Genomic DNA, 23167 nt, shown 5'->3' with positions numbered 1-23167 from the left:
ATAATCAAGGACATAGCGTAGCGGGTCTCAATAATGGGCGGTTCTCACTGTGTGGCTTTGAGGATCGACGATATGGGTCTAACTAGTCGGTGCTACTAGCTGCTTTTTGTTCGCATGCTGAAAGGATGTACTATGTGCAATCTGTATTGTATCATTGTGTACAGGAGGCTGTATGCGTATCGTATCTCGGTGCATTGAACTAAGTATGAGTGTACGCTGTACTCCATGTAACAAATACAGATAGATACCTGAAGTGTAGATCTAGGTCTCGTTCTGACGATTCTATTACAAAGTTGAGATGTGAACCTTTAAATTCGCGGATGCCTCGCGTGAAAATTATTGTGCCGTCTTGTGTTCTATATAATTAACAGTATTGGATAATGTACGATCACACATCGAAATCAAGAATTCAAAATCAAGAATTCAAAATGACCCAAGTGAGCTCAACTGAGAAAAGAGTACTTAGGTCTATACTTCCACGTGACGCCGGTCAGAATCGGAGCGATACCGGGTGAACCCGAATCCTGCACCCCGCGCGGGGAATACAGATCCGACCTGATATGTCATCTTTCTCCCTTGAACATATCACAATGGCTTCAGCTCACGGGGATCTACGGCACCTACTGCCAGGCAACTACAAGCGCCATATCACATCCTGGTTGGAAGAGGATTGCCCAAGTTTAGACTATGGCGGCTTCGTCGTCGGCGAGTCAGAAGGTGAAGCCCGACTGCTGGGCAAGAGCAAGGTATTATACATCCCAATCCCACGAAGTCTCTCCAACATGATCTAATGACCACAGGGTATAATCGCAGGTGTCCCTTTCTTCGACGAAGTCTTCTCGCAACTAGGCTGCACGTACGGCTCCCCCTCCTGCACCTACTCATCCTCTATGCTAACCTCATTACCAGAATCGAATGGCACATCAAAGAAGGCGAAACAATAAATCCAATCCAGCACTGCGCAACCGTCCGCGGACCCATCCGCAAGATCCTGCTGGGCGAACGCGTAGCCCTCAACATCCTTGCGCGATGCTCCGGGATCGCTAGCAAGAGCGCCTCGATGCTCGCCGCACTGCGCGCACAGGGGTGGCAGGGCACACTTGCGGGTACGCGGAAGACAACGCCTGGATTTAGACTCGTTGAGAAATATGGCATGCTGGCTGGTGGTGCGGATCCCCATCGTCATGACCTGAGCTCCATGACAATGCTGAAGGATAACCACGTGTGGGCGTGTGCGAATAACCGGGCTGCTGCGGACGGGGGTCTCGCTGACCCATCGTCTATCGAGTCAATTGCGGCTGCCATTCCCCGTGCTGTGCAGGCTGCTAAGGCTACCGGTGGGTTTTCGACTAAGGTTGAGGTTGAGTGTCGAAGTGTTGAGGAGGCGAATGCGGCTATCGATGCTGGAGCGGATGTGATTATGCTGGATAACTTTACGCCGGAGGGAGTGCGCGAGGCTGCTGAGCAGTTGAAGAGTAAATGGGCTTCTAAGAGGGCGTTCTTGATTGAGGTTAGTGGAGGGTTAACCGAGGAGAATGCGCCGTCTCATGTTTGTGAACATATCGATATTCTGTCCACGAGCTCGATTCATCAGGGAACGGGAATTGTGGATTTCTCACTCAAGGTGTCTTTGCGATAGGCACTGTATCATAAAACTGTATGCATTCATCAATGAATATGAGCTTGTGTAAAGTACAATGAAACCAAAACGAATCTTCATAAGAAAATATTGCAAAACCCAACAGAAACCAAAGAAAAGAAAACGCCTCGCCTCGTCTCATGACCCTCGTGAATGATCGTTAAAAGTATGCGATAAACCTTGCAAGAGACCGACGCCGGGGGGGCGGGGGGGTATACTATAGTACATGGGGATGGGGAACCGCGGCGCTATCTAGCAAAATCACACTTCGATATCTACCGTGATGCCTTCTCCTTCACTCGAACTAGGTGCTTCATCCGAGACAGGTCGGTTGCGGCTACCGTCCGTAATGGTGCCCGAAGGTCCACGGCGCGTACGTTCACGACTGAGCTGGTCTCGAAGCCTCTGGTTTTCAGCATCGCGCTCCTCAAGTCTCTTGCGAGCACCACTGCGGTCGAGAAGGCGGCCCTCACGCTCGGATTTCAATCGTCTCTCCAACTCGTGCAGCCGATGGATCCATTTCTCATCTTGGCTGTCAAAGCCACTGTGCGAACTGCGTGTGCGTGGTACCATCGCTCCAGCATTGTTAGTCAACGTGCTCGTCGAAGAATGAGAGGGTACTGGGAGTCCAGTGGTACCGCGAGGGTGGGCTTTCTCTGCACGGGATCTTTCTGCGCTGGTCGAAGAGCCAGGACGTGCCTGGGATCGTTCTGATTCCGCTGCTGATGCCAAAGAAGGAGATCGAGGCCCCGATGATATGGCTGACGCCGCGGCTGCAGCTGCAGGACCATGTCCGCGCGAGTTGGATTGAAGCAAGTTGAGTTCAGCCTTCAGAAGCCGGTTCTCGCCACGCAATTTAGATATTTCTGGCGATGAGACCGATTGTCCACGGTCAGATCGCATATTCTTTACAGCCTCCTCGATGCGCTCTAGTTTCTTGATCCGTCCGTTATACGAGAGTTCAAGTGTATGGTAACGCTTGGTCAACTCGTGGTCAACACTCTTAATACGAGTTTTGAATCCTGTCATAACGGCCTCGACAGTCTTCATTGCAAGTATCAGATTGCGACTGAAGCCTGGCCAGAACAAAATATTACCAATGACCTCTTGGCTTGGAAGATTACCGTTGATCAAACTGTTCGAGTGTGCCCAGTCTGGTCCACAAAGACCCGATAGTTTCTTCCAAATGGTAAGGAAAACGACGTTGCGCTCATTCAGCTGGTCTTTGAACTGCTGTTCTAACGATGCATATCGCTTGCGGTCCTCGGTACGCGCCTTCTCCAGCTCCGTGATGCGGGAATTACTCTGCGTGATTGTTCGAGATGCCTGCTGATGAGATTTGAGCGACGACTCAAACGACTGTTTGTCGGCCCGGCGCGCATGTCGTTCACGGTCCAAAAGCTCTGAAAGTTTGCGTGACTCGAGACCATGGCTTTCTAGCAGAGAATCACGATTACGAAGTAGCGTCTCCTTCTCGTCTAGCTGCGAGCGGATGCTCTCCAATTCAAGTGCAGTCGACTCGAGCTCCTTTTGCAGCTTCATGATATTTGTAATCAAACTGGACCGACTGCCGCTGAGATCGCCCAGAGTTTCTCTAAGGTTGTTCTCAAGATCCATGAGTCGTTCTCGCCAGGTGGAAGTCTCGATTTCCTGAGCTGAAAGACTTTTCTTGAGTCGTCGGACTTCTTCTTTGGAAGCCGAGGCTTCGCGGTTCAATTCGTTCATGATGCGCTGAACATCCTGCTTCTCTTTACTTCCAACCACCTCACGCTGGTGTCGCTCATCCGCCAACCGTTGTTCGAGCTCTCTGGTTTTTTCTTTCTCGGTGACTAAACTCATGTGATAGTTTTTGAGATCAGATTCTAGGTCTCCGATGCGGATCTTATCGCCATCTTGCTCTTCGCGAAGGAATGCAATTTCATTCTGGCTCGACTCAATTTGAACGGTCAAACGTTGAACCTTGGTGTTGGCTTCGAACAGACTCTTTTCCATAGATTCCATCTCGCGATTGGCCTCATCCAGCTCTTGCTGAACGGATCTATATGCAGACAGGTTGTTCTGTGCATCTTCCTCGAGGCGAATGATACCTTCGCTGGCGGATCTCATTTCGGCTTCTAGAACCTTGAAACTTTCGTCCTGGTTTCTCAACTCCTCGTTTAGGCGCTGGCACTCTACGATCTTCTGATCGAGCTCGTCGCCAAGTGTATCCAGCTCCTCCTGTGCCTCGGCTCGCAAGTCCTGGAAAGCGGCATCTCGTTCGTCGGCCATATGCAAGGCCTGGTCCCGTTCTTGCTGTGCTCCGAGAATTTCTGCCTCGGCTTGATCCACGTCAGCTTGATACGCGTTGTCAAGTGCTTCAAGTTCGGCCATATATTCCTCAAGCTGGGCTCGGATAGCTTGGTTATCAAGCTTGAGAGTCGATACGAGGTCCCGGAGTTGTCCATTTTTCGCCTCTAATTCATCACGATCCATATCGCTGCGTGATACAGCCCCGTCGCTGGCCTGGGACGATGGTCGAATATGCGCGCGAGAGGCGGAGCGGTCAAATATGCTATCTCCAGCTAGCGATCGCGGATTGCGTCGCTCCCCAAGCTTCAACTCTTCGATTTCTTGGTAGAGACGTTCTTTCTCCCGGTTGCGAGATGTGAGCATGGAGGTCTGAGCACTGACTTCTTTTCTTAGTTCTGCATTCTCTTGCTTGAGAAGGCCCAGCTCTACAACAAGAGTGCTGGAGGCGCCGCGATCAGAGCTGTGGTCTGACTTATACATCTCACTCCGCAGACGGATTGACTCATCTCGGAGTTTCCGATTTTCTTCCTCGGCTTGCTCACGCGCCGATGTCTCGGCATCGAGCATATCTTTCCACATGTCCTGACAACATGTTAGTCTGGTTATGTTTAGGCTTACTTGTTTGTGTGACTTACTCGCTCCTCCCGCGCGCCTGCCTCAGACTCTCCCGCACGGTTATCACTTAACGACTTGACCATCTCGGCCAATCGCCGCTTTTCACTCTCCCGCGCTATGGTTTCGGACCTCATGCGCTCAATCTCGAGCTCATACGTTTCAATCCGTTCGCGTAAGAAGATGATCTCTTCGTCTTGCGCCGATTCACGGTCGCCATCCTCCGATGCCTCGGGATCATGGTTGACCATGGAATCCTTGTCCGATTGATGGTCTTTCACTTGCTTCTCCAAATCCCGAATTTTGCGTTTGAGACTCTGGTTGTCTTTGGAGAGCTTGACTTTGTCTGATTTGAGTTCAACATTTTCAGAGATCATTTCTTTAATACCTTCCTCAGAACGCTTGTTCAATGCCTCGTTGAGAAAATGAATTCGCATTTTCAGGTCAAAGTTTTCCTTTGCCAAGCGATCAATAGTGCTGCTCTGTTCCTTGAGAGTCAAATTTCGGCCGCTCTTCGCAAAAGGAGTTGATGCTCCCACGCGCTTCTCCGGAGATGGCTGGAAGTCTTCGCGGAACCGTTGCGCAAAGGTGGTTGGAATCTGGATACCTTTAACGCGCTCGGCAATTGTGGTATCAGTGGGGACACTGCTATCTTGTGGCTTCGCCTTTGGGGTGACCGGTGCCGAAACGTCATCTTGTTCGGCTGAATCATCGCGAGATTTGGGCGAGCTTTCCTCTTCCAGGGTATGCAGATTGCTTTCTGGACCGGGCGCATTTCTTTTGTCCACTAAATTCTCATCGCTGTATCCAGAAACCCCCGATGCCATGCTTCCAAGACTGGTTGCTCTTGTCATGTGTACACGACTTCCAGCATGAAGACTGCCGTAGGTGTCGGACGTTGCACCGCCAGTTTGAAGCGCATAATCCGCGCCTAGGGTGGCATCGCTATTCGTAGTTTCGGTATTGTTGCTGGCGATCGAGGAGCGGGAGAGACGATGTGATGACTGGCGGCTAGTCAGGTACTTAGGTCTGCTAGGTCTTTGGCTACTGGCGGCACTGCCGCTCTGATCACCGAATAACCTTGATGCGCCGGCGCCGGGAGATAAGCTGCGGGAGGTGTTTTGAAGCTTCGAAGTAGTGAGTTGTGATTCATTTTCGGTCATGGAAAAGTCGCTTCTAAAAGGGCGCTCGTCATGAGATAGCTCGGGATTATCGCGCGCATTATCGGACAGGGTAGATTGGTTTCGGCGCAAGACTGCTGCTGCTGTGGGCGATGAGGAGAAAGAGTCTAGCATTGAATTGTGCTCCTCGGTAGGGTGATTTTCTTCCGTGGGGCCGGCTGTTTCTGGATCTATGGGGGGAATGGTTCTTTCTTTTCCCCTTCGTTCAAGTCCATTTCAGGTTCTGTGAAGGACGGCTGCGAAGAGTCCTGGGTAGTATTCACGTCTTCTTTCGGAACTCCGACTAGATATGTATCGTCTGCACCAGCAACAGGGCCGGCCGCAGCGACATCGATTGTGGATGGCTCGGGCAGGAAGCTCGACTCGATATCCATCAGCTTGCGGCGCATTTCGTGTTCTTCGATTAGGGTTTGATTATTGGCACGTTCGTCGCCATTCTCACTGGATGGGTGAAATAGACTGCTATTGTCGCGTTCGGTGATCGAAGAAATAAAGCTGTGGTCGTCTAAATCCAGTTGCGCGGAGGTCATGGTAAAATCAGGGTCATAATCGGGCTCAGAGGGTTGCGCGTATTCGGATTGGGACTGTGTGACCTCAATCGGGGGATTCCCCCCGGTACGTCCTCTGCCATGAAGTAGATAGAGCTTATATCGGCATTCAAGGTCTGATCTGGGGTCTGGAATGCCGACGAGGGTGTCGGAGTTGTAACGGCTTGGGAGTCCAGTGTTTGGGTCTCCACCGACTCGCTACCCGCTTCGATCGACGAATCAGCGTCCATCATTTTTTGATTTTCTATTAACTATGAGAGCTCGCTATTTTGATGAATTGCAAGTTCATTGATATCTCAGAAGCAAGAAGAGAAATAAGCAAAAGGACTGAAGAAGTGGGAAAATGAAGAATAGAGAATAATGTATAGTATAGTAAGTAATAGATGTGCTTCAAATTTGGAAAGAGCTAACGTTGTCTATTATGCGATGTCTCTATAGTCCATACTCTCTAACTATATTCTCTACACTGGAGTTTATTTGCATATTTATGCATATTATCTGGGGTTCGAAGATTTAGGCGATCAAAGAAAATGTAGACTTAATTCTATATCCACTAGAACAACCCAATTTCCCAAATCAAAAACAGCAGGCGACGAAAGTTGAATTAGTTATTGAGAGACAGGGCGCACATGGTAGATATCTGAAACGAAGACAGTGCTAGCGCCGCTACAATGCAAACAAACGATTGGAAGAAAGGTAAATCACGTAAATAACAAGCAGATCATGAAAGCACCCAGTATTACACCGATTCATCACATCATTGGAATTCTCCACTTCACCTGTCTAACTTGCCTGGTGTTTGAGAAGAAAATGAGCAGAACTTGTCCTTGATCGCGATGACCTCGTAAGTACCCTCATCGGAGGTCTTTATGGTCTTGACATTCTCATAGGAGATGTCGTGCTTGATATCAAGAACCTCCGCTTTCTTCCCCTTGCGGGCGTTGGAGCTTCGAATGTATCTGTCTGGTGTTAGTAAATTCTCAACCCTAAAAGATTGGTGGCAACTTACGTGAATTCGAACGGTGGTGTGCCCCAGAACTCGAAGTGAAGCTCAGCCTCTCCACCTTCGTGAATATCCACTACTGTTTCTTTGCCCTTGCTGATACGCACACTTGGCATCGCGTGGATGACCTTGGTGATATCCTTGTGGGCCTTGCACTTGCCGCTGGCTCCGTCGCTGACCGCAGTGATGGTGAAATCACCAGGGTGTTCGGCGATACGACGGAAGACGGTGTTTTGGGACTTGGCCTTGCGCTGGGCATTGTTGAACTTGTAGAACACTTCGAATGGAGCATGGCCGGATAACGAGAATGAAAGCCGCTCGCCCACACAGTAGTCTGTCTTAGACTCGAGTGGGATGATGGTGGGGACATCAGAGATAGCAACTCTCACTGAGGAGGCATCGAATTCGGTGGTCTTTTGGCACCCTCGAGAATCGCGAACCTTGTGAATGCTGACCACATGCTGGCCCAAATCGAGGTGACGGCGGGGAATAAGCAAGTTGTGGCGGTTCGAGTTGATCTTGGGGATCGTGACAATCTCTGGCTTGGCGTTTGAGTTATGCTTAATGTTGATCTCTAGTGAGAATGGTGGCACGCCTTCCAATGTAATGGGGATGACTTCCTCTCCGCTGATATCTTCTTTACAAAATCCATAAACGTGACCAGGAGCATCGAATTTGGCAGATGGCAGAGGGTTCACCTTCTGTGTAACAACGAGAGGGTCGTTTTGGGGATCGTGATCGTAGAGATTGTCGGCGACTTGGGTGAACTTGTAAATGTACTCTCCAGGCTCCGAGGTATCCATTTCCATTGAAGTGACATGAAGAGCGGACTTCAAAGCCCGTGGCTTCGCCGAGGAGAGACCTCCACGGTCCGCCTTACGTCGCTTCTCGTATTGCAGGTTATACGGAGGGCTGCCGGACAACCGAACTTCGAGGCTATCATCATCACCTTGGCAAATCTCGGACTTCGCAACCTGTCTAGCTGCGCCGATGGGGCTGCCGTCCAGCGCAGTAATTTGAGGTCGAGGAATCCAAGAGACTTCAAATTCATTCGCAGATTGGTCCACAGTTCCTGGGCAAGCAGCGTCGAATACCTCACTAATCTCATAAAGACCTTGCTTATCCACAGTCAAAACACTGTTCGCATCCCAGAAGTTCTTTTGGATAGGCTGTGAGTCGACATCAGCGTTCCGGTACTTAACAGTCCAAGGCCGCTCGCCGCTCAATCTGACTGGGATCTCAATCTTAGAGCCTTGCAGGGCCAACACACTCCTCTTCTTGTCAATCTGACCGAAAGAGACATGCGGTGGTTGAGATCGGGCTTCAATGTTGATACTCTCCTTCAACGCTCGTTTGCATTGGGACTTGTCCTTCACATTGGTCAATGCCACGGTGTAACTACCGCCGCTGACCAGTTTGTCGGTTGTTATGGTCGCGATATCGATATCAGATTCTAGTGTCTTCTTCGTTCTCTTTCCATTATGAACGATCTCATATTGTAAAGACCAAGGAGCCTCTCCAAGGAAAGAAACCTCCACAGGAACTGATTCGCCGAAGCATGCATATCTCGACTGCCTTGACAAGAATTGAGCCGACGCTGCTGGTTTGACATCTTGCTCAAGCACAGGCAGCTTGTCCTTGAGGTTACGAGGCGAGTAGACAAAGTCTTCAAGATCCAGGAAGGTGTAACGGTAGAAACCTGCTTCTGAAGGAGTGAGGTCGAGCTGCGTGCGCATTCCGTCAATTGTAAGTACTTTGTTGACGACTCCCTTGGAGCTCTCAACGCTGTAACGGAGAGAGAATGGAGGGGATCCTGTAAGATCCAAATCAACGATCAACCCAATTGCGTTGTTTGCACATTTGTCAAAGACCTTCTCGGCCCGGACAGCAAGTTCTGGCTCAGGGGGGTTATGCAAATAGCAAGACGAAGGCTCCAAGATCTCTCCCTGGCAAAATTTGGTGGAGACAGAAGTCAGGGTATACAAACCGGGCTCCTTGATGTCCACGGCGTGATCCATATTCTTCATACTCACGGTCTTTTCATCGGCTGGCTCATCTTGCTGGGTATTGCCAGTGAAGGAGTAGCCGACAGAAAATGGACCATCACCAGAGTATGCGTTGCCATCAGGGTGGAAGCTGAAGGGAAATCTAGTACTGTCTCCCTTGGCTACCTGCAGCGGCTTTTGGAGGTTGCAGTGTTGCAGAGACAACTGCGGGCGTTCATGAACAGAGAACTGGTACCACTGGGATTGCGACTTGGTGGACGGCCGATCTCCTTCGTCGAAGATGGTAGAATAATTGGCCACGTTGCCAATGGCGTCATGTACTTCTTCAATAGTGTAGAACCATTCTCCGCCATCGTTCAGCGATTCATTCAAGGGAACTTCGATCTTCTGGCTTTGAGCCCAGGAAACATCGGGCTGGTTGACACTGAATAGAGCAGAAGTAGTCCGCCCGTTAAGCAGCGGGGAGCGCAAGTTGTCCGGTTGAATATTGAGGACCGAGAATCCACGATCAAGGTTGTTCACTTGACGACTGTATTTAATCTTCAACGGAGGTGTGCCCTCCACTTCCAGTTTGAAGTTGGACAGTTCTCCCTTGCACTTGTCGATGTGCGAATTCTTGATGAGTGCTCGCGGGCAAGATACCACTAGCGCATCGAACGTCCGCGTATGGACATCGAGCTGAGACTCATCGATCACCCGCTGAAGACGATAGATACCAGTCTTGCGGACCGGAAAGAGCAAGTCTCGATGAAGTTGTCCTGCGGTGTGTTTCTTTTCCGCCTGACGCTTGAGAGTCTTCAATTGCTTCGCCGGAATGGTGATGGTCTCGTTTTCGCCAGTGTTGAGGTCCATACGCAACACTTCGATCAAGATAGGGTCGGTTTGGTTGACGCGAATGGGGAGGTCGATCGTGGCTCTTTGAGAATCAAGACAAAGCGAACCTCGATCTGGATTGAGAACGGCGGATCTAGCAAAAGAAAACAATTAGAGTCAATTATATTACCAAAATAGCAGACGGAATAAACCCACCCCTCTGGCAGAATGTGTACAATTTGCCGTCCCAAGATCAACGACGCATTGTGAATAATATCACCCGGGTTGACCCTATGCTCAGAAATAGATATTTCACGATCATATGCCACCTTGACTAGTCCAGAAATCCAGACACCCCAAGGAATCTGCAGGTTTTAGCTCGGATCAGCCGTGACAGTAAAAACCTTGATACTTACTGGGATGCGGAACATTAAAAAGATGTTGCCCACAGCGTGTAGAAGAAATAGAGTCAATGTGGTCGGAAAAGCCCACTCCAACCAAGGTATACGTAGAGCTTGCAATCCAACCAAAAAGATTCCGTCTATTGTGGCCCATTTTAACAGTAACCAAGTGGAATCCAGGTCATCAGATGCGGTCAAAGATTCATAAAACCTCCACGCATTTAGGGCAATGTATACCGCAACTACATAGAGTCGCTGGGACGGCGCATCAATCACATTCGTTGGGATCAGTGGCACATTGCTGTTCGGATTCGGAGGTGGTGGTCTCGACAGCTTTGAGGCTGATTTAAATGGTGATTTTGTGGGCGATCTCGGTCGTGTATCTCTCGGTTGCGGTCGAGAAGGAGTCTGAGGATTGAAGAGTTTGCGACTTCTTACTGGATTTGTTTTGGGGGTCTCAGGAAAGGCAGAGGGGAGGAGGGGAGTGCCGTTAACACTCATGGCATGCTGTGGTTGCCAAAGCTAGGCGTGGCGAAGGGAGTGGGAAAAAAAAAAAAGTTCCCACCAAGGGAATATTAGGACAAAAGCTTGCCCTTCTCAAGATTGATGAAGCTGTATCGTACCTAGGTTGTTTCAGAGCTATAAGCAGAGTTAGAAAGAAAGAAAGAAACAAAAAGTTGAAAGTTGGTGGAGACGCGGGAAGCGCGTCGGAGCTTGGTCCAAAATGCCACTATGACCTAAGTGCCTCGTCTCTATTGTTCTCTCTCTCCCTCTCTGTGTACACTCTATTGTCTGTTGGTCAATTTGGATGATTGTTGCTGTTTTCTCTCATTTGTTTCTATTTAATTCGTTTTTATTTTGTTTAAAATCCCTTCAACTGCAGGCTTAGTCTTCTTTCACCGTTTCTTTCTCTCATTCCAAACTCATACTTTCAGTTGATTGATATCTGCTCAACACCTTTAAGCTTTCAAGTCATCCAGAATGGGCCCCAGAGTCAAGAGACGTCGGTTGACCGACCCTGAAGATCAAAGTGACGACATTTGCCAGCCTGCTTCCAGCCTGGATAAGGACAGCTGGAATGGATTTTGTGAGATTGAATCAGAGCCCGTATGGCTTGCTTCACATGAACAATGATTTCGTTTTGGAACTAATAGAATTTCTCATAGGCACTGTTCAATGTCATGCTGCGTGAATTCGGCGTCAAAGGCGTCAAAGTTCAAGAGGTCGTCTCTCTTGACGAAGAAATGATGGCCTTCCTCAAGTATTGTTATGTGTAACTTGATATCGAGGACGTGATGGCTAACACTACGCAGCAAGCCTGTATATGGCTTAATTTTTCTCTTTCGTTGGCGTCAAGATGACGGCGGAAAGCAAGAAGCAACTTGTCCAGACGGAATCTGGTTCGCAAATCAGGTCAGCACCCTTAGTCTCGGCAGATTATGCGTTGCTAATCAAGTAAAGACTGCCAACAATGCTTGCGCCAGCGTGGCGATGCTCAATATTGTGAACAATATCCCAGATGTTGACCTAGGTGAAAATCTGCGGTCCTTCAAAGAGTTCACTATGCCATTCACCCCAGCCTTGCGTGGGGATGCTATCAACAACTTCGAGTTTGTCAAAAGGATACACAACTCTTTTGCAAGGTATGTTGCTTTTTTTCACCCTACTATTTTCTTTGATCTTCTTATTGATCCCTATCTAGAAAAATGGACATTCTCAATTCGGATCTACAGCTCAAGGCCGAGGCAACTAGTAGAAAAAAGGGCTCCAAGGGCCAAGATGACGACGAATCAAATACCGCCTTCCACTTTATCGCATTTATGCCTGTCATGGGCCAACTATGGAAATTCGATGGCTTGGAGCGACAGCCTCGTACACTTGGTATGTTTCAACCCAACTAAATGCCGGGATGACCCTTGCTAACTCCAATAGGTGAATGTTCTGAAGACAACTGGCTCGAACTAGTCAAGCCCAATCTTCTCGATCGAATGGCTGCCTATGAAGAGGACCAGATTGAATTTTCGATCCTGGGACTTGTGCATGACCCTTTGCCTAATCTTGTCCGTGAATTGGCTACTAACGTGAGAACCATGGAGGTTCTCAACGAACGTGCCATGAACTTATGCTCTTCAACGAACACATTTTCTTTGGATGGGACTGTGCTCGGACCAGATGCATCCCTCTCCCTGACAAAAGAAGAGATTGATGCCGTGGTGATTCCTCCAAAAACTCTCAACGAGTACCGCACATGTTCAGAAAGTCAGTTACGGGAGTATCAGCAGACTACAGATAATCAACAGCGTGAACTTCGATCACGTATTCGTGAAGAGCAACAATCACATTGGTCGGATGACGAGTATGCCGCGGGTCGTCGGTATGATTATGGACCAGCGGTGCGCTTGTGGCTGCGACTCTTGGCACGAAAGCAACAGCTGCAGCAGATATCCCTCGTGGCCTAGTTGATTGGTTGATGATACCCCTTGTTTTTCTGTTTGTTTGTTTTTTCTCTGCAAGATACATTTCGCTACTTCTTCTCTTTTCTTGTATTTTGTATTTTGAAATAAAAATGAAATCATAATTATACATATATATAGTTATATCTACGGAGTACTTGTAGTTAGGGATATATTGAGACGGGTGACGTAGTGGCACCAGCCCTTGTTCTAGGAGCTTCATAGGGCTGCCGCCAATAAGTAGAATCCAACAATACCTAAGAATATAGTGTCTAGGCAACACCCTCTAATAATAATATTATAGTAATACCACTACACTGTACTTCTATCAATACTAATAATACCCAAAATATTAGTAATATCAATGATATCAATGATACTACTCCTCTTAGGTACTACAAGTAGGCCGACCATGTTGCGTCCCCCCACGGGCAAAAAATAAGTTCACACGTCACCGCCTCGTTATCGAATTGATCTCGCTCTCTCTCTCTTGTCTCCTTTTTGGAATGCCATTTTGGTGTATTGAATGCGATTTTTGGTGGAATCCTTGCTTTGCATTATATCATCCTTGTTTCAGCCCTTACCAACGCAGGAAACCTACCTAGTAGAATCTTCCTCTTTCAACCTCTTGGATTGCCACTCAACACGACTCAACACCTAGGCCTCCACTTTTCAACATATCTTTCTAAACACTTCAAACCATCATGTCAACCACTGCAGTGCCTGAGAAGGCCCCAGATGACTCCTCCAAGCTGAAGACCTTCCTCTCCATCCTTCGCAAGTAGGCAACTATCCTTTCCCCGCACCATTATGATGCGCACCACTCCCCGTCACTCCCCCGGCGCTAATACCAGGAACTAGGTTTGTTGGTGTGGCGGATATTGCGTCGGTTCGATTTTCTCTCCCGGCGCAACTGCTGGAGCCTCGGCCCAACCTGGGTAGGTCATTGTTCTTATGCTGTGCGGGGTTGAAGCTGACTGGCGGTGGCAAGAATACTGGCATTACTTAGATCGACCGGAGACCTTTGCGAGGTCAGCAAACGTGCCCATATTTGGCGGATGCTAGTGTGCTGACCCAAGAGCTACAGCATTGGAAAGTCGGATGACGAGCTTGGTCGGATGTTGGAGGTCTTACGATTCTGGTTTACCAAGGACTTGGTATGTTTTCACGACATCACCAACTCTATATCCTGCTCGAATTGCTGATCCTGCGACAGAAATACATCAAGGGGAAACCCTGCAAACCATACAACTCAACCCTGGGCGAATTCTTCAGAGTACGGGCGCCAATATTTCTTTAGGGGACATCCTTTGCTAAACAATATTTAGTGTTCATGGGACGTTAACGACAAGATCCCCGAGGAATCGAATCTCCCCGGTATCAAAGCAAGCTCCAATGGTTCTTCCACCGTAACCGACGGCGATGACAAAGTCAAAGTGTGCTACCTTACCGAACAGACCTCCCACCACCCTCCAGTCTCAGCATTCTACATCGACTGCCCTGAACGAGGCGTCTCTGCGCGCGGTTTCGACCAGATCAGCGCCAAGTTTACCGGCACCAGCATCCGGGTGAGCCCCGGTCAACACAATCTCGGAATTTTCGTCAATATCGAGAAGCGGGACAACGAGGAATACCAGTTGACCCATCCAGATGCCCATTTGGGAGGAATACTGCGTGGTGCACTCTCAATCACAGTTGCCGACACATGCTACGTCACCTGCCCAAAAACAGGCATGAAGGCGATTTTGCAGTATATGGAGGAAGGCTGGATTGGCCGGTCACAGAATAAGATGGAGGGTGTCATCTTCCGCTACAGCGCGGACAAGGATACCGTTACAAAAATCAAGGATGTGCCAGAAAAGGATATCATTGCGCGCATCACCGGCTCCTGGCACGGCAAGATATACTTCACCCCGGCAGGCAGCAAGCTGGCCATTCTGCTCATCGATATCACGCCACTCTTCCCCGTCACCAAGAGCCTCCCTCCGAACGAACAACAACTCTCAAATGAGTCATTGAAGTTCTGGTCAAATGTCACCAATGCCATTGTGGAAAAGCAGTTCAGCCAGGCGACGAAGCTCAAGCAGGATATTGAGGAACGGCAACGGGAACGGGCTGCAGAGCGCATGGAGAAGGGCACTGAGTGGAGCCCAAGGTTCTTTACCGGTGCCGTGACACCGTTAGGCAAGCCGCAGCTTACAGAGGAGGGGCAGAAGGCCCTTGAGGGGATTCGCTCGGGCAACTTCGCTTTGACGGAAAGTACAGTGCAGGGCGCATAGATTGTCATAATTGTATTTTCCCTTTGGCAGTGCAAAGCAACGTTGGCGTATCTGGCATGCGACCATACAAACTCGGCGTCTCTCGCGATCTGTGTTTTCTTTTTTGTTGTCCAATCTAATTTGCGTTGTGGTGTGTTATCTCACATATTTAGATCTTGTGCATTGTTCTCCAGGGCTCTCCTTGGAATTTTTCCTGTTGTGGATAGTTATGTACTCTGCGTGTAATGAGAAATACAATTGCACAGCGTTACATTCCAGGGCGAATAAACAGAGATTAAATCCATGATGAGACCAAAATGTCCATTTATGAAAGTAGTCTAAATATGATGATAGAACGATTAATCCTATTAAACAGAATATTACAATAAAGCTGGGTAAAGACCGAACGCCACGCCACGCCCAAATCATCAAGTACATCAACACATAATCCGTTTCAGTAGCCTCAAGCTGAAGCACTGACGACCTTGAACCCTGTACTGATAGTCTTAGTAATTTCTTCGTTCTTGTGCGGTAGAAGAGACAGGGCATATGTAACATCGTTCCACTGTCGTTCTGTCTCACAACGAGGGAGTCGAGCGGCGAGCTTTTCGGCCAGCTGGCGAGCATGTTTTTCCTATAATTATGTTAGCGAAGGCCAGTAGAAAACGGAATAGAAAAGCATACCTTCTCAATAAAGCCAATCAAGAATTTGACAATGCGGCGGAGGGACTGCTCATCCAGGTTACGCTCTGCACTCAACAGACTGAACATGTCAACAAAGTGGTTGTACACGGCATTGTCCTTGGTTGCCAGTTCGGTGAAGAACATGCGAGCCAGATCAGCGATCTTCTTGTCCTCGTCTTCCAGACATTTCGCCATCTCGCCCAGCTGTCCCTTAACCTTGACCTGACCAGCCAAGATGAGGAAGGTGAGGGTCATGAGACATGTGCGCTTCACGGAAGCATCGTCGTCATTGAGACGACGGTAGAGGAAGTCGGTGTTTTCGTCAATGAGATGGTTAAAGCAAACGGCCATATCGCCTAAAGCAATGACAGCATTGCTGCGGACGATGGGGTCTTCGGATCGCTCCATAATGGTGATCAGGAGCGGCAGATTTTTCTCACAATATTCGGCAGACACACACATCAGCTTGGCAAGACATAATGTTGCGGAGGCCTGCAGATCGCGATCCGGGTAAGAATTGTTGTTTGCCAGAATCTCTACTACCAAAGGGCCAAACTTAGCCAAGAGGGAGTTCTCTCCATAGAGCAGCTCCCGTTCTCGGATGTGAGCCATGGCGTCTTGGAAATCATCTTCAGTTGTTCCGCCAATCAGATCAAGCTCGTCGTCTTCGGCGTTATCTTCTTTTTGAGGTGCAGCAGCAGCCTTGTTCTTTTCTTGTTCAACCTTACGGCGTTTGAAGTCAAGCTCACAGAGTTCCAAATGCACTATTTGCTTGATGGCGATGTGGCCAACGACATAGAGCAGTTGAGATAGTGCAGCAGATGCTGGCTTGGGCTTGGATTCCTGCTCCTCAGCCGAGGTAGTGCAAGGTCGCTCCTGCTCCTCTTCCCCAGTGCCACTAAGAGAAGCATGAGAGGAAGGTGGGCGTTGTTGGAGGTGAGGCTGGAAAACAAATACAGTCTTCCGTCGGAGGATATCGGAACATAGCACATCTGGGTGTTTGGACAGAGCGTAAATGGCGTTCAGCGCGTGCTCTGCCACCCCATACCACTCCTTGCTGGCCGTCTCAATCTCAAGGATAGCAGCTAGGCGGACCAGAACAGAGTGATCGCTGGCGAGCTTGGGAATGCCGACAACTTCCTTTGATTTAGCTTGTCGGCCCGGGATCATGCGCCGCAAAGCAATACATGTGTATTTGGCGAGCACAAGATCAGACCTGCCGTAGGCACCCAAGCCAATGCGCAGCATGGCCTCAATCTCTTTGACCACAATCTCTGGATCCGCCAGAGCAAGCATACCGAGAACAATAATTGAGCCCCTACGCTGAGTGCGTGAGATCTCCTTCTTCTGGATACTGTAGACTTGCCATAGCTTAGCAATGACTGCCTCGGAAACATTACCGGCTTTCATCATGGTGCTCAACAGTTGCTCGAGACAGGTGAGTTCGGCAGGGGTTGCACCAAATGTCAGGCTGATCATGTTACGGGCAATATAGTTTGCAGCATCGTTGGGAGTGAAGGAGCCTGGCGCGTCGAAGAAGAGGCCCTTATAGCAGTCAATCAAGTGTGACTGGACACCCTTTCCTTCGTCGCTGTTACCCTTAGTCCAAATCAGACGCAGCATGCGGCGAATTCCACCGCGTGCAGTCTCAATCTTGTAGGCATCCATCATCACAAAGAAATCCATGGCTTCGATGACCTCACTCTTGTTTCGGGAGGAAAGCAGCTGAGTGACGACAGTGGAAGCTGAGTGAAGTACCTCTATGAACCGAATTGCCTCGTTGTAATACTTCCTGGTCAGTTGAAGTCGAGTTAGCAATTCAGACGTTGCAGCTTGTTCGGCGGCTTTTTGGACGGCAACGGCCTTCTCCTCGTCACTCATCCGAGGCGCTTTCGAGGGAGACTCATCCGGCAGCTGTGTAGCGTCATCCAATAGTTCGGGATCCACCTGGGTCATGTCGCCTGCTTCAAACCCAGGGGTTTCAGGGGGACGCAGAGCGTTCAGTTCTGCATCAACTGCATCTAGTCTCTCTGTCCATTCTTTGTATGAGAGTAGCCCGCCATGCATCACACTGAATGGATGTGTGGAAACGAGCTTGGAAAGCAGTTTGATTGCATTACGTCGTACGTTGCTGCTCTTGTCTTCCAAGCTTCTAGCAGCCAGTACTGCCGCTGCCTGTCGCCTTTTGGGGAATTTCTGCTCCAGATCGCAGATCCGCATGAAGACTTGAATGGCACGGCATCGGCAATAAGGGTTGATATCAAGGAACCGCTCTTCTAGAACGTCGAAAAAGGCGTTGATTTGCGTCTTGTAGTTGTCACTGCGTTCTTCTTGTCGACTGAGATCGGAAATGAGATTTCCGCAGACTTCGATCACTGCGCAGCGAAGTGTATATGCCTAGTCTTTAGGTTAGGTTGGTATGTCAGAGTAATGGGTGGGAATAATCACCTCGCTATCAAGCTGTTTGGCCAATAAAGTCATTTGCTTGATAATTAACCTGGGAGCAAGCTCGGACAATTTAATAATAAATGATGACACAGACTTGGGCCCTCTGGTGTCATTAGAGTTGAATTCTTTGTTTCCGAGCTCCCTAGGTACATAGTTAGTATCAAGCTGATTAAAGAAACGAAACGCTATGATCCACCATACTTCAAGATTTCATCGGAAAGCTGTGGGTAGTCATATTGCTCCGCGAGAATATGAAGGAACTCGGCCATGGGCTCAGAGAGATGCTCAAAGTAAGTTAAGCTTTGAACAATCGATGTTTGCGCTCCTACGTCAAGATTAGCCATCAAGCAGACCACAGTTTCATCGATCTACCCACCAAAGGCCTGCCCATGGTGTTTGACTGCAATACACAAAACCTTGAAAGCATGCATGCGGATAGCCATGCTCTTCACCCGCTGCTCGCTCTCAAGGACCAAATAGATGGTTCGGGTAAACAGGTTAATAAAAGTGTCACGGTCCGAGGTCGTCAGGAATATGCGTCCAAGTTTGAGCTTCATCACCTTGCACATGGTTTCCATGGAAATCTGGATTTGCGGTGTCCAGTCCCACTGGCCACTATTGGTGGATTTCTTCGATTTAGGTCCTCCCCTCCGCATGGGTGCCGTTTCTGTGGACTTCTCTGCTGCCTTGACCTCAACAGCTGATAAGGCCCACTGGAGGAGGAATCCGTACATTTCCAGCAGCTGTTTATGGTGTTGAATGGCATCCTGTTCGTCGGATTCAAGATCTCCGTGGATGATATCAGCCTCTACGGACAAGCCAGAGACGACCAAATCTAAAAGTTTGCTCAAAGACTTTGCGGGAAGGAGAGTCGAGTATCTGTGAGAATGAAAAGGTTCGTCAGAGTCGATTCCAGATGGGCGCCATCCGCCATAGGCAAGTTGGGAAGGGACCGGGGCGCACTTTAGCAAAAATTGCAGAGAATCGAACACTGAAGCTCTGGTTAATCCTTCTGGGTTCTCCGCCACGGCATCCACGATCGGGTTCAACACATTGTCAATCAAAGCTGGCGACAGCTGTTCAGGATCCGATTCGCAATCCAGCAATTCCGGGTCCGCATCAGGGGTAGAAATAGAAGTGGGATCACTCAAGTAGTACTTGAGTGACTCATTTATCTCAAATTGAATGCGGTCCTCCATGGTTGAAGAAAAAGAGGTGAAAGCGGGGAGAGAGGAATCCGATTTGTTGATAAGAACTGATTGTTTGGCTTTTGCCCTTTTTGGTCGACATTAGGTAATTCGTAATTTTCGCCTGGGCGGTATGAAGTTCATCACTATAGATCTTCCAAACTTGATTCCTGATCTACGCAAGTAAAACAAAGGACATTTCTCATAGGATAGGACAAGGATGTATTTCATCATTCGAAGAAATCCCTACCTTGCCCAATTATGTATCGCAGTCTTGGAATTGATGCATCGTAAATTGATCTAGCTACATGTTTGGACTACTTCATTCCCCGTTGACCGCCTTGTATTCAAGTATTGTCAATATCGTCACCGCATGGTAATTCGTTACCGCGTTTAGATTATTTTGGCAATTGCGATTTAATGTGAAAGAGATGTTTACATTCTACACGCGACTCGATTTTTCTTTGGAACTGATATCGTTTGATACTTGTTCTTGTCACCTTCAGCCTTGAGAAACTTTGCAAGTATTGATCTATGCTCGAACCCTTCTGTCTTTTCTTCTAGGCGATCGCCATGTCCGCTCTCCACGCTGCCTCGGACAGGTTTGCTTTACGGCCCGACAGCTCGGTCCAAAACTTAGTTGCATGGAAAAATGAATATACATTGGAAGGGGACGATGTCGGAGCTTCTCAAAGCAAAGATCCCCAGGAGACACAAGAGCTTGAGTATGAGGAGGAAGAAGTGGATGAAACAGTTCGAGAGGACATGGCAAAGCTCGAGGATACATTCCCAGGGATTTCAGACCGGTTTCGTCTGGTTAACAGGATTGGAGAAGGTATATCATGGTCTTGCAGCTGTCCGTCTTGCCAAGCCTCTTCACTGACCAATGATAGGTACATTCTCGACTGTATACAAAGCAGAGGATCTCCATTACGATGAATACAAGAACGATTGGGATATATTTTCACGAGCACAACAAGAAAACTATGCTAGCCCCCCAACCAAACGACGACGAATGGAGGGCGAGCCAACAGGACGGAAAAAGCCGCGATTCGTCGCATTGAAGAAAATCTATGTTACGAGTAGCCCGTTGCGAATCCAGAACGAGCTCGAGCTGCTCCATGATCTCCGAGGATGCGGCTCTGTCTGCCCTCTGATCACGGCCTTCCGATACCAGGACCAAGTAGTGGCAGTGTTGCCCTATTTCCCACACACAGACTTCCGCATTCAATACCGCACGTTCATGGTTGCAGACATGCGCCATTATCTACGATCTCTCCTGACCGCGCTAAACTCTGTACATGGACATGACATTCTTCACCGTGATATCAAGCCAACGTGGGTCCCACTCTATTCGTTACTGGGTCCCATGCTGACAGAATACATCAAGCAATTTTCTTTACAACCCAGACCTGAAAGAAGGCGTGCTGGTTGATTTTGGACTCGCTGAGGTATGGCTCATACCCACAAAGTGTTGACATATCTACTGACTAGCCCAACAGCGCCAAGGTTCGGAATACACCAGTCCATGTCTATGTACCCACCAGAATTATGTTCGCCGTAGTCGGATCCTCTCTAGTTACTACTCCAAAAACCCCCTTTCCACAGGCTTATCATCTGGCTATCCCAAGAATGATTCACGGCCATCAAGGCGAGCGAATCGTGCTGGAACTCGGGGGTTCCGAGCCCCGGAGGTTCTCCTAAAATGCACTTCACAGACTACTAAGATTGACATGTGGTCAGTGGGGGTCATCCTTTTGACCCTGTTGGGACGTCGATTCCCCTTCTTCAACTCTGCAGATGACATTGATGCGATGATCGAGATGGCAAGCATATTTGGCACCCCGCGCATGAAGGCTGCCGCGGCCATGCATGGTCAGATCTTTGAAACCAACATTCCAACAATTGGAGAGAAAGGTTATAGCTGGGAGAAGCTGGTGAAATGGTCAAGCTGTGTGGAGGACTTGACAGAAAGCGAGCAGCAAGCTACTCAACTCTTGTCTGGACTGATGGAATTGGACCCAACCAAGCGTCTCAGCGCCGCGGACGCTTTGCAGCATGATTTTTTCTTGCGCCCCGTTCACCATGATGTAGAATGGGGCGGTAATCCAGAAGAAAGTGCAGATTCAGCGGAAGAAGAGGAGGAGGACGAAGTGGATGAAGTTGCCATGCTATGAACCCCAATGTTATTCTGTACGAGCTATGATATTGATTCATGCCTAATTCATTCATGACAACGAACCAGACTATATGTGCCACCAGAAAAGCCCCCGCAAACGCATTATCTATGTTTTGTTGATATAAGACTAGCTTGCCTCTCCAAAATCATAATGACCGGTTTCCGCGGCATGCTTGGTGGCGCCTCTCTCCCCAGTAAACGTGCCTCCACAGACGTTGCAGCGGACAGTGAACCCAGAAGTATCCGTGTAATAGTGCTTGCTTTGTAAGACTTTACACAATTCTTTAGCTTTCGCCAAAGCAACCGGATCGACAGCATCGAAGATCTTTGTATCGCCATGTGCTAAAGGGTTGGCATGGGTATAAGGTGGATCAGAGGGAGACAACGCAAGAACATCGTAATGAATTCCGGAATACACCACAATACACCGTGTGGCTGCACCTTCGTTGAATTGGAACGTATTCAAGGTCTGTACATCAATGGAACAAATCTCGATGTTGAAATATTCGCTCAGGATTTTAAGCTCGATGGCGCCACCCCATGAATCCTCATTCTGGATCCAGGCACAATACTCGTCTGGCTTCTTTCCTAAAATTGCTGCTGTATATTCTGTCGGGTTTGACTGGATGGCTCCTGCAACGATTGAGCGCAGTTCAACCATCGTGTCCATGTCGCCCATGACTGCGGCGCCCACCGCTCGGAAGAGACACGAATTGTCGTCGGGCATGACGCGGAGAACAAATGTTCCTGCGTGTTCCGGGGAAGCAATTTCGGGCGGATCATCGGCGGTGTTCTCCTTTGGCTTTTGCGACATCGATGGTTGTGACGGCGCTGGGCGGGTGGTAGCATGCTGTGGCATACCGTCACTGCCAGGCCGGGTGGCCCCCTCTTTCTGTGCGACGATGAGTGACTCCCCATTTAAGTTTATCCCAGTGTCTGCGATTATTCTGTTTGATGGATAGTTGTTCAGTTCGAGAGGCTTGAGAGGGTATCCGTATTTCACATCAAAGGTCGCAAGGCCTGTCTTCTCCGCAATTTGGTCTTGGAGATCTTTGATGCTCGCGGAGTCATCTAGACTAATCGTTGACTGGCCAGAAGGCCCACGGACTCGAATTCTCATATTTGGCTGTGATATAGGAAAGGGTGAAGCGGCAAAGAGGGAGGAGCTAGCTACCCAGACAAGTCCCGCCGATAAGTGATATGACGATTTGCCGTGTGGGGTAAGTAAGCAATTGTAGTTGAAATGGTGGAATGAAACAGAAGGGTTTATCTAGATGTTTCTATGACATGAGTTTCACAAAGCACAATTCTTAAATTCCAGGTGCTGGAAGAATCACTATATGTCGGTATTTAGACACTGCAAACAGAACGAAAAGCTTCAAATGTTGGTAATACTAAGTCAATGAGACTTGGAGATCTCGCATATTCCGCTCCATATCGAGGACCATAGTGAGACCAACCATACT

The 23167-nt window shown here is 48.8% G+C and overlaps 9 protein-coding genes across 9 annotated transcripts; 4 read left to right on the top strand and 5 right to left on the bottom strand.

Moving 5' to 3' along the window:
- Positions 1–590: 590 nt before the first annotated feature.
- On the top strand, positions 591–1639 carry N7529_006268 (nicotinate-nucleotide diphosphorylase (carboxylating); the record flags this gene model as incomplete). Its single annotated transcript, XM_057241795.1, has 3 exons — positions 591–746; positions 801–856; positions 910–1639. The coding sequence occupies 3 exons, from the start codon at positions 591–593 to the stop codon at positions 1637–1639; spliced, it is 942 nt and encodes a 313-aa protein (XP_057097154.1).
- A 261-nt stretch (positions 1640–1900) lies between these two features.
- On the bottom strand, positions 1901–5835 carry N7529_006267 (uncharacterized protein; the record flags this gene model as incomplete). Its single annotated transcript, XM_057241794.1, has 2 exons — positions 1901–4510; positions 4564–5835. The coding sequence occupies 2 exons, from the start codon at positions 5833–5835 to the stop codon at positions 1901–1903; spliced, it is 3882 nt and encodes a 1293-aa protein (XP_057097153.1).
- A 56-nt stretch (positions 5836–5891) lies between these two features.
- On the bottom strand, positions 5892–6502 carry N7529_006266 (Spindle associated; the record flags this gene model as incomplete). The annotated part of the gene is made up of 2 exons (XM_057241793.1): positions 5892–6305; positions 6341–6502. The coding sequence occupies 2 exons, from the start codon at positions 6500–6502 to the stop codon at positions 5892–5894; spliced, it is 576 nt and encodes a 191-aa protein (XP_057097152.1).
- Positions 6503–7044: 542 nt separating this feature from the next.
- On the bottom strand, positions 7045–10993 carry N7529_006265 (uncharacterized protein; the record flags this gene model as incomplete). The annotated part of the gene is made up of 4 exons (XM_057241792.1): positions 7045–7228; positions 7279–10245; positions 10308–10456; positions 10508–10993. 4 exons carry the CDS (start codon positions 10991–10993, stop codon positions 7045–7047), a joined length of 3786 nt encoding a protein of 1261 aa, XP_057097151.1.
- Positions 10994–11473: 480 nt separating this feature from the next.
- N7529_006264 (ubiquitin C-terminal hydrolase 37) lies at positions 11474–12951 on the top strand (the record flags this gene model as incomplete). The annotated part of the gene is made up of 5 exons (XM_057241791.1): positions 11474–11599; positions 11659–11753; positions 11806–12135; positions 12195–12373; positions 12425–12951. 5 exons carry the CDS (start codon positions 11474–11476, stop codon positions 12949–12951), a joined length of 1257 nt encoding a protein of 418 aa, XP_057097150.1.
- Positions 12952–13649: 698 nt separating this feature from the next.
- N7529_006263 (putative oxysterol binding protein (Orp8)) lies at positions 13650–15224 on the top strand (the record flags this gene model as incomplete). Its single annotated transcript, XM_057241790.1, has 6 exons — positions 13650–13726; positions 13807–13883; positions 13937–13976; positions 14033–14102; positions 14162–14221; positions 14274–15224. The coding sequence occupies 6 exons, from the start codon at positions 13650–13652 to the stop codon at positions 15222–15224; spliced, it is 1275 nt and encodes a 424-aa protein (XP_057097149.1).
- Positions 15225–15666: 442 nt separating this feature from the next.
- Positions 15667–19534, bottom strand: N7529_006262 (condensin subunit YCS4; the record flags this gene model as incomplete). Its single annotated transcript, XM_057241789.1, has 5 exons — positions 15667–15837; positions 15888–18284; positions 18336–18477; positions 18537–18660; positions 18712–19534. 5 exons carry the CDS (start codon positions 19532–19534, stop codon positions 15667–15669), a joined length of 3657 nt encoding a protein of 1218 aa, XP_057097148.1.
- A 561-nt stretch (positions 19535–20095) lies between these two features.
- On the top strand, positions 20096–21699 carry N7529_006261 (serine/threonine protein kinase CDC7; the record flags this gene model as incomplete). Its single annotated transcript, XM_057241788.1, has 4 exons — positions 20096–20357; positions 20416–20860; positions 20913–20973; positions 21025–21699. The coding sequence occupies 4 exons, from the start codon at positions 20096–20098 to the stop codon at positions 21697–21699; spliced, it is 1443 nt and encodes a 480-aa protein (XP_057097147.1).
- A 129-nt stretch (positions 21700–21828) lies between these two features.
- N7529_006260 (ubiquitin-specific protease OTU1) lies at positions 21829–22821 on the bottom strand (the record flags this gene model as incomplete). The annotated part of the gene is made up of 1 exon (XM_057241787.1): positions 21829–22821. The coding sequence occupies one exon, from the start codon at positions 22819–22821 to the stop codon at positions 21829–21831; it is 993 nt and encodes a 330-aa protein (XP_057097146.1).
- Positions 22822–23167: the final 346 nt, after the last annotated feature.

The sequence above is a fragment of the Penicillium soppii genome, assembly GCF_028829465.1.
Source record: "Penicillium soppii strain IBT 18220 chromosome Unknown utg000005l, whole genome shotgun sequence".
In the NCBI taxonomy this organism is placed as follows: Eukaryota; Fungi; Ascomycota; class Eurotiomycetes; order Eurotiales; family Aspergillaceae; genus Penicillium; species Penicillium soppii.
Note: the sequence above shows the minus strand (reverse complement) of the source record. Positions and strands in the feature narration are given on the sequence as shown.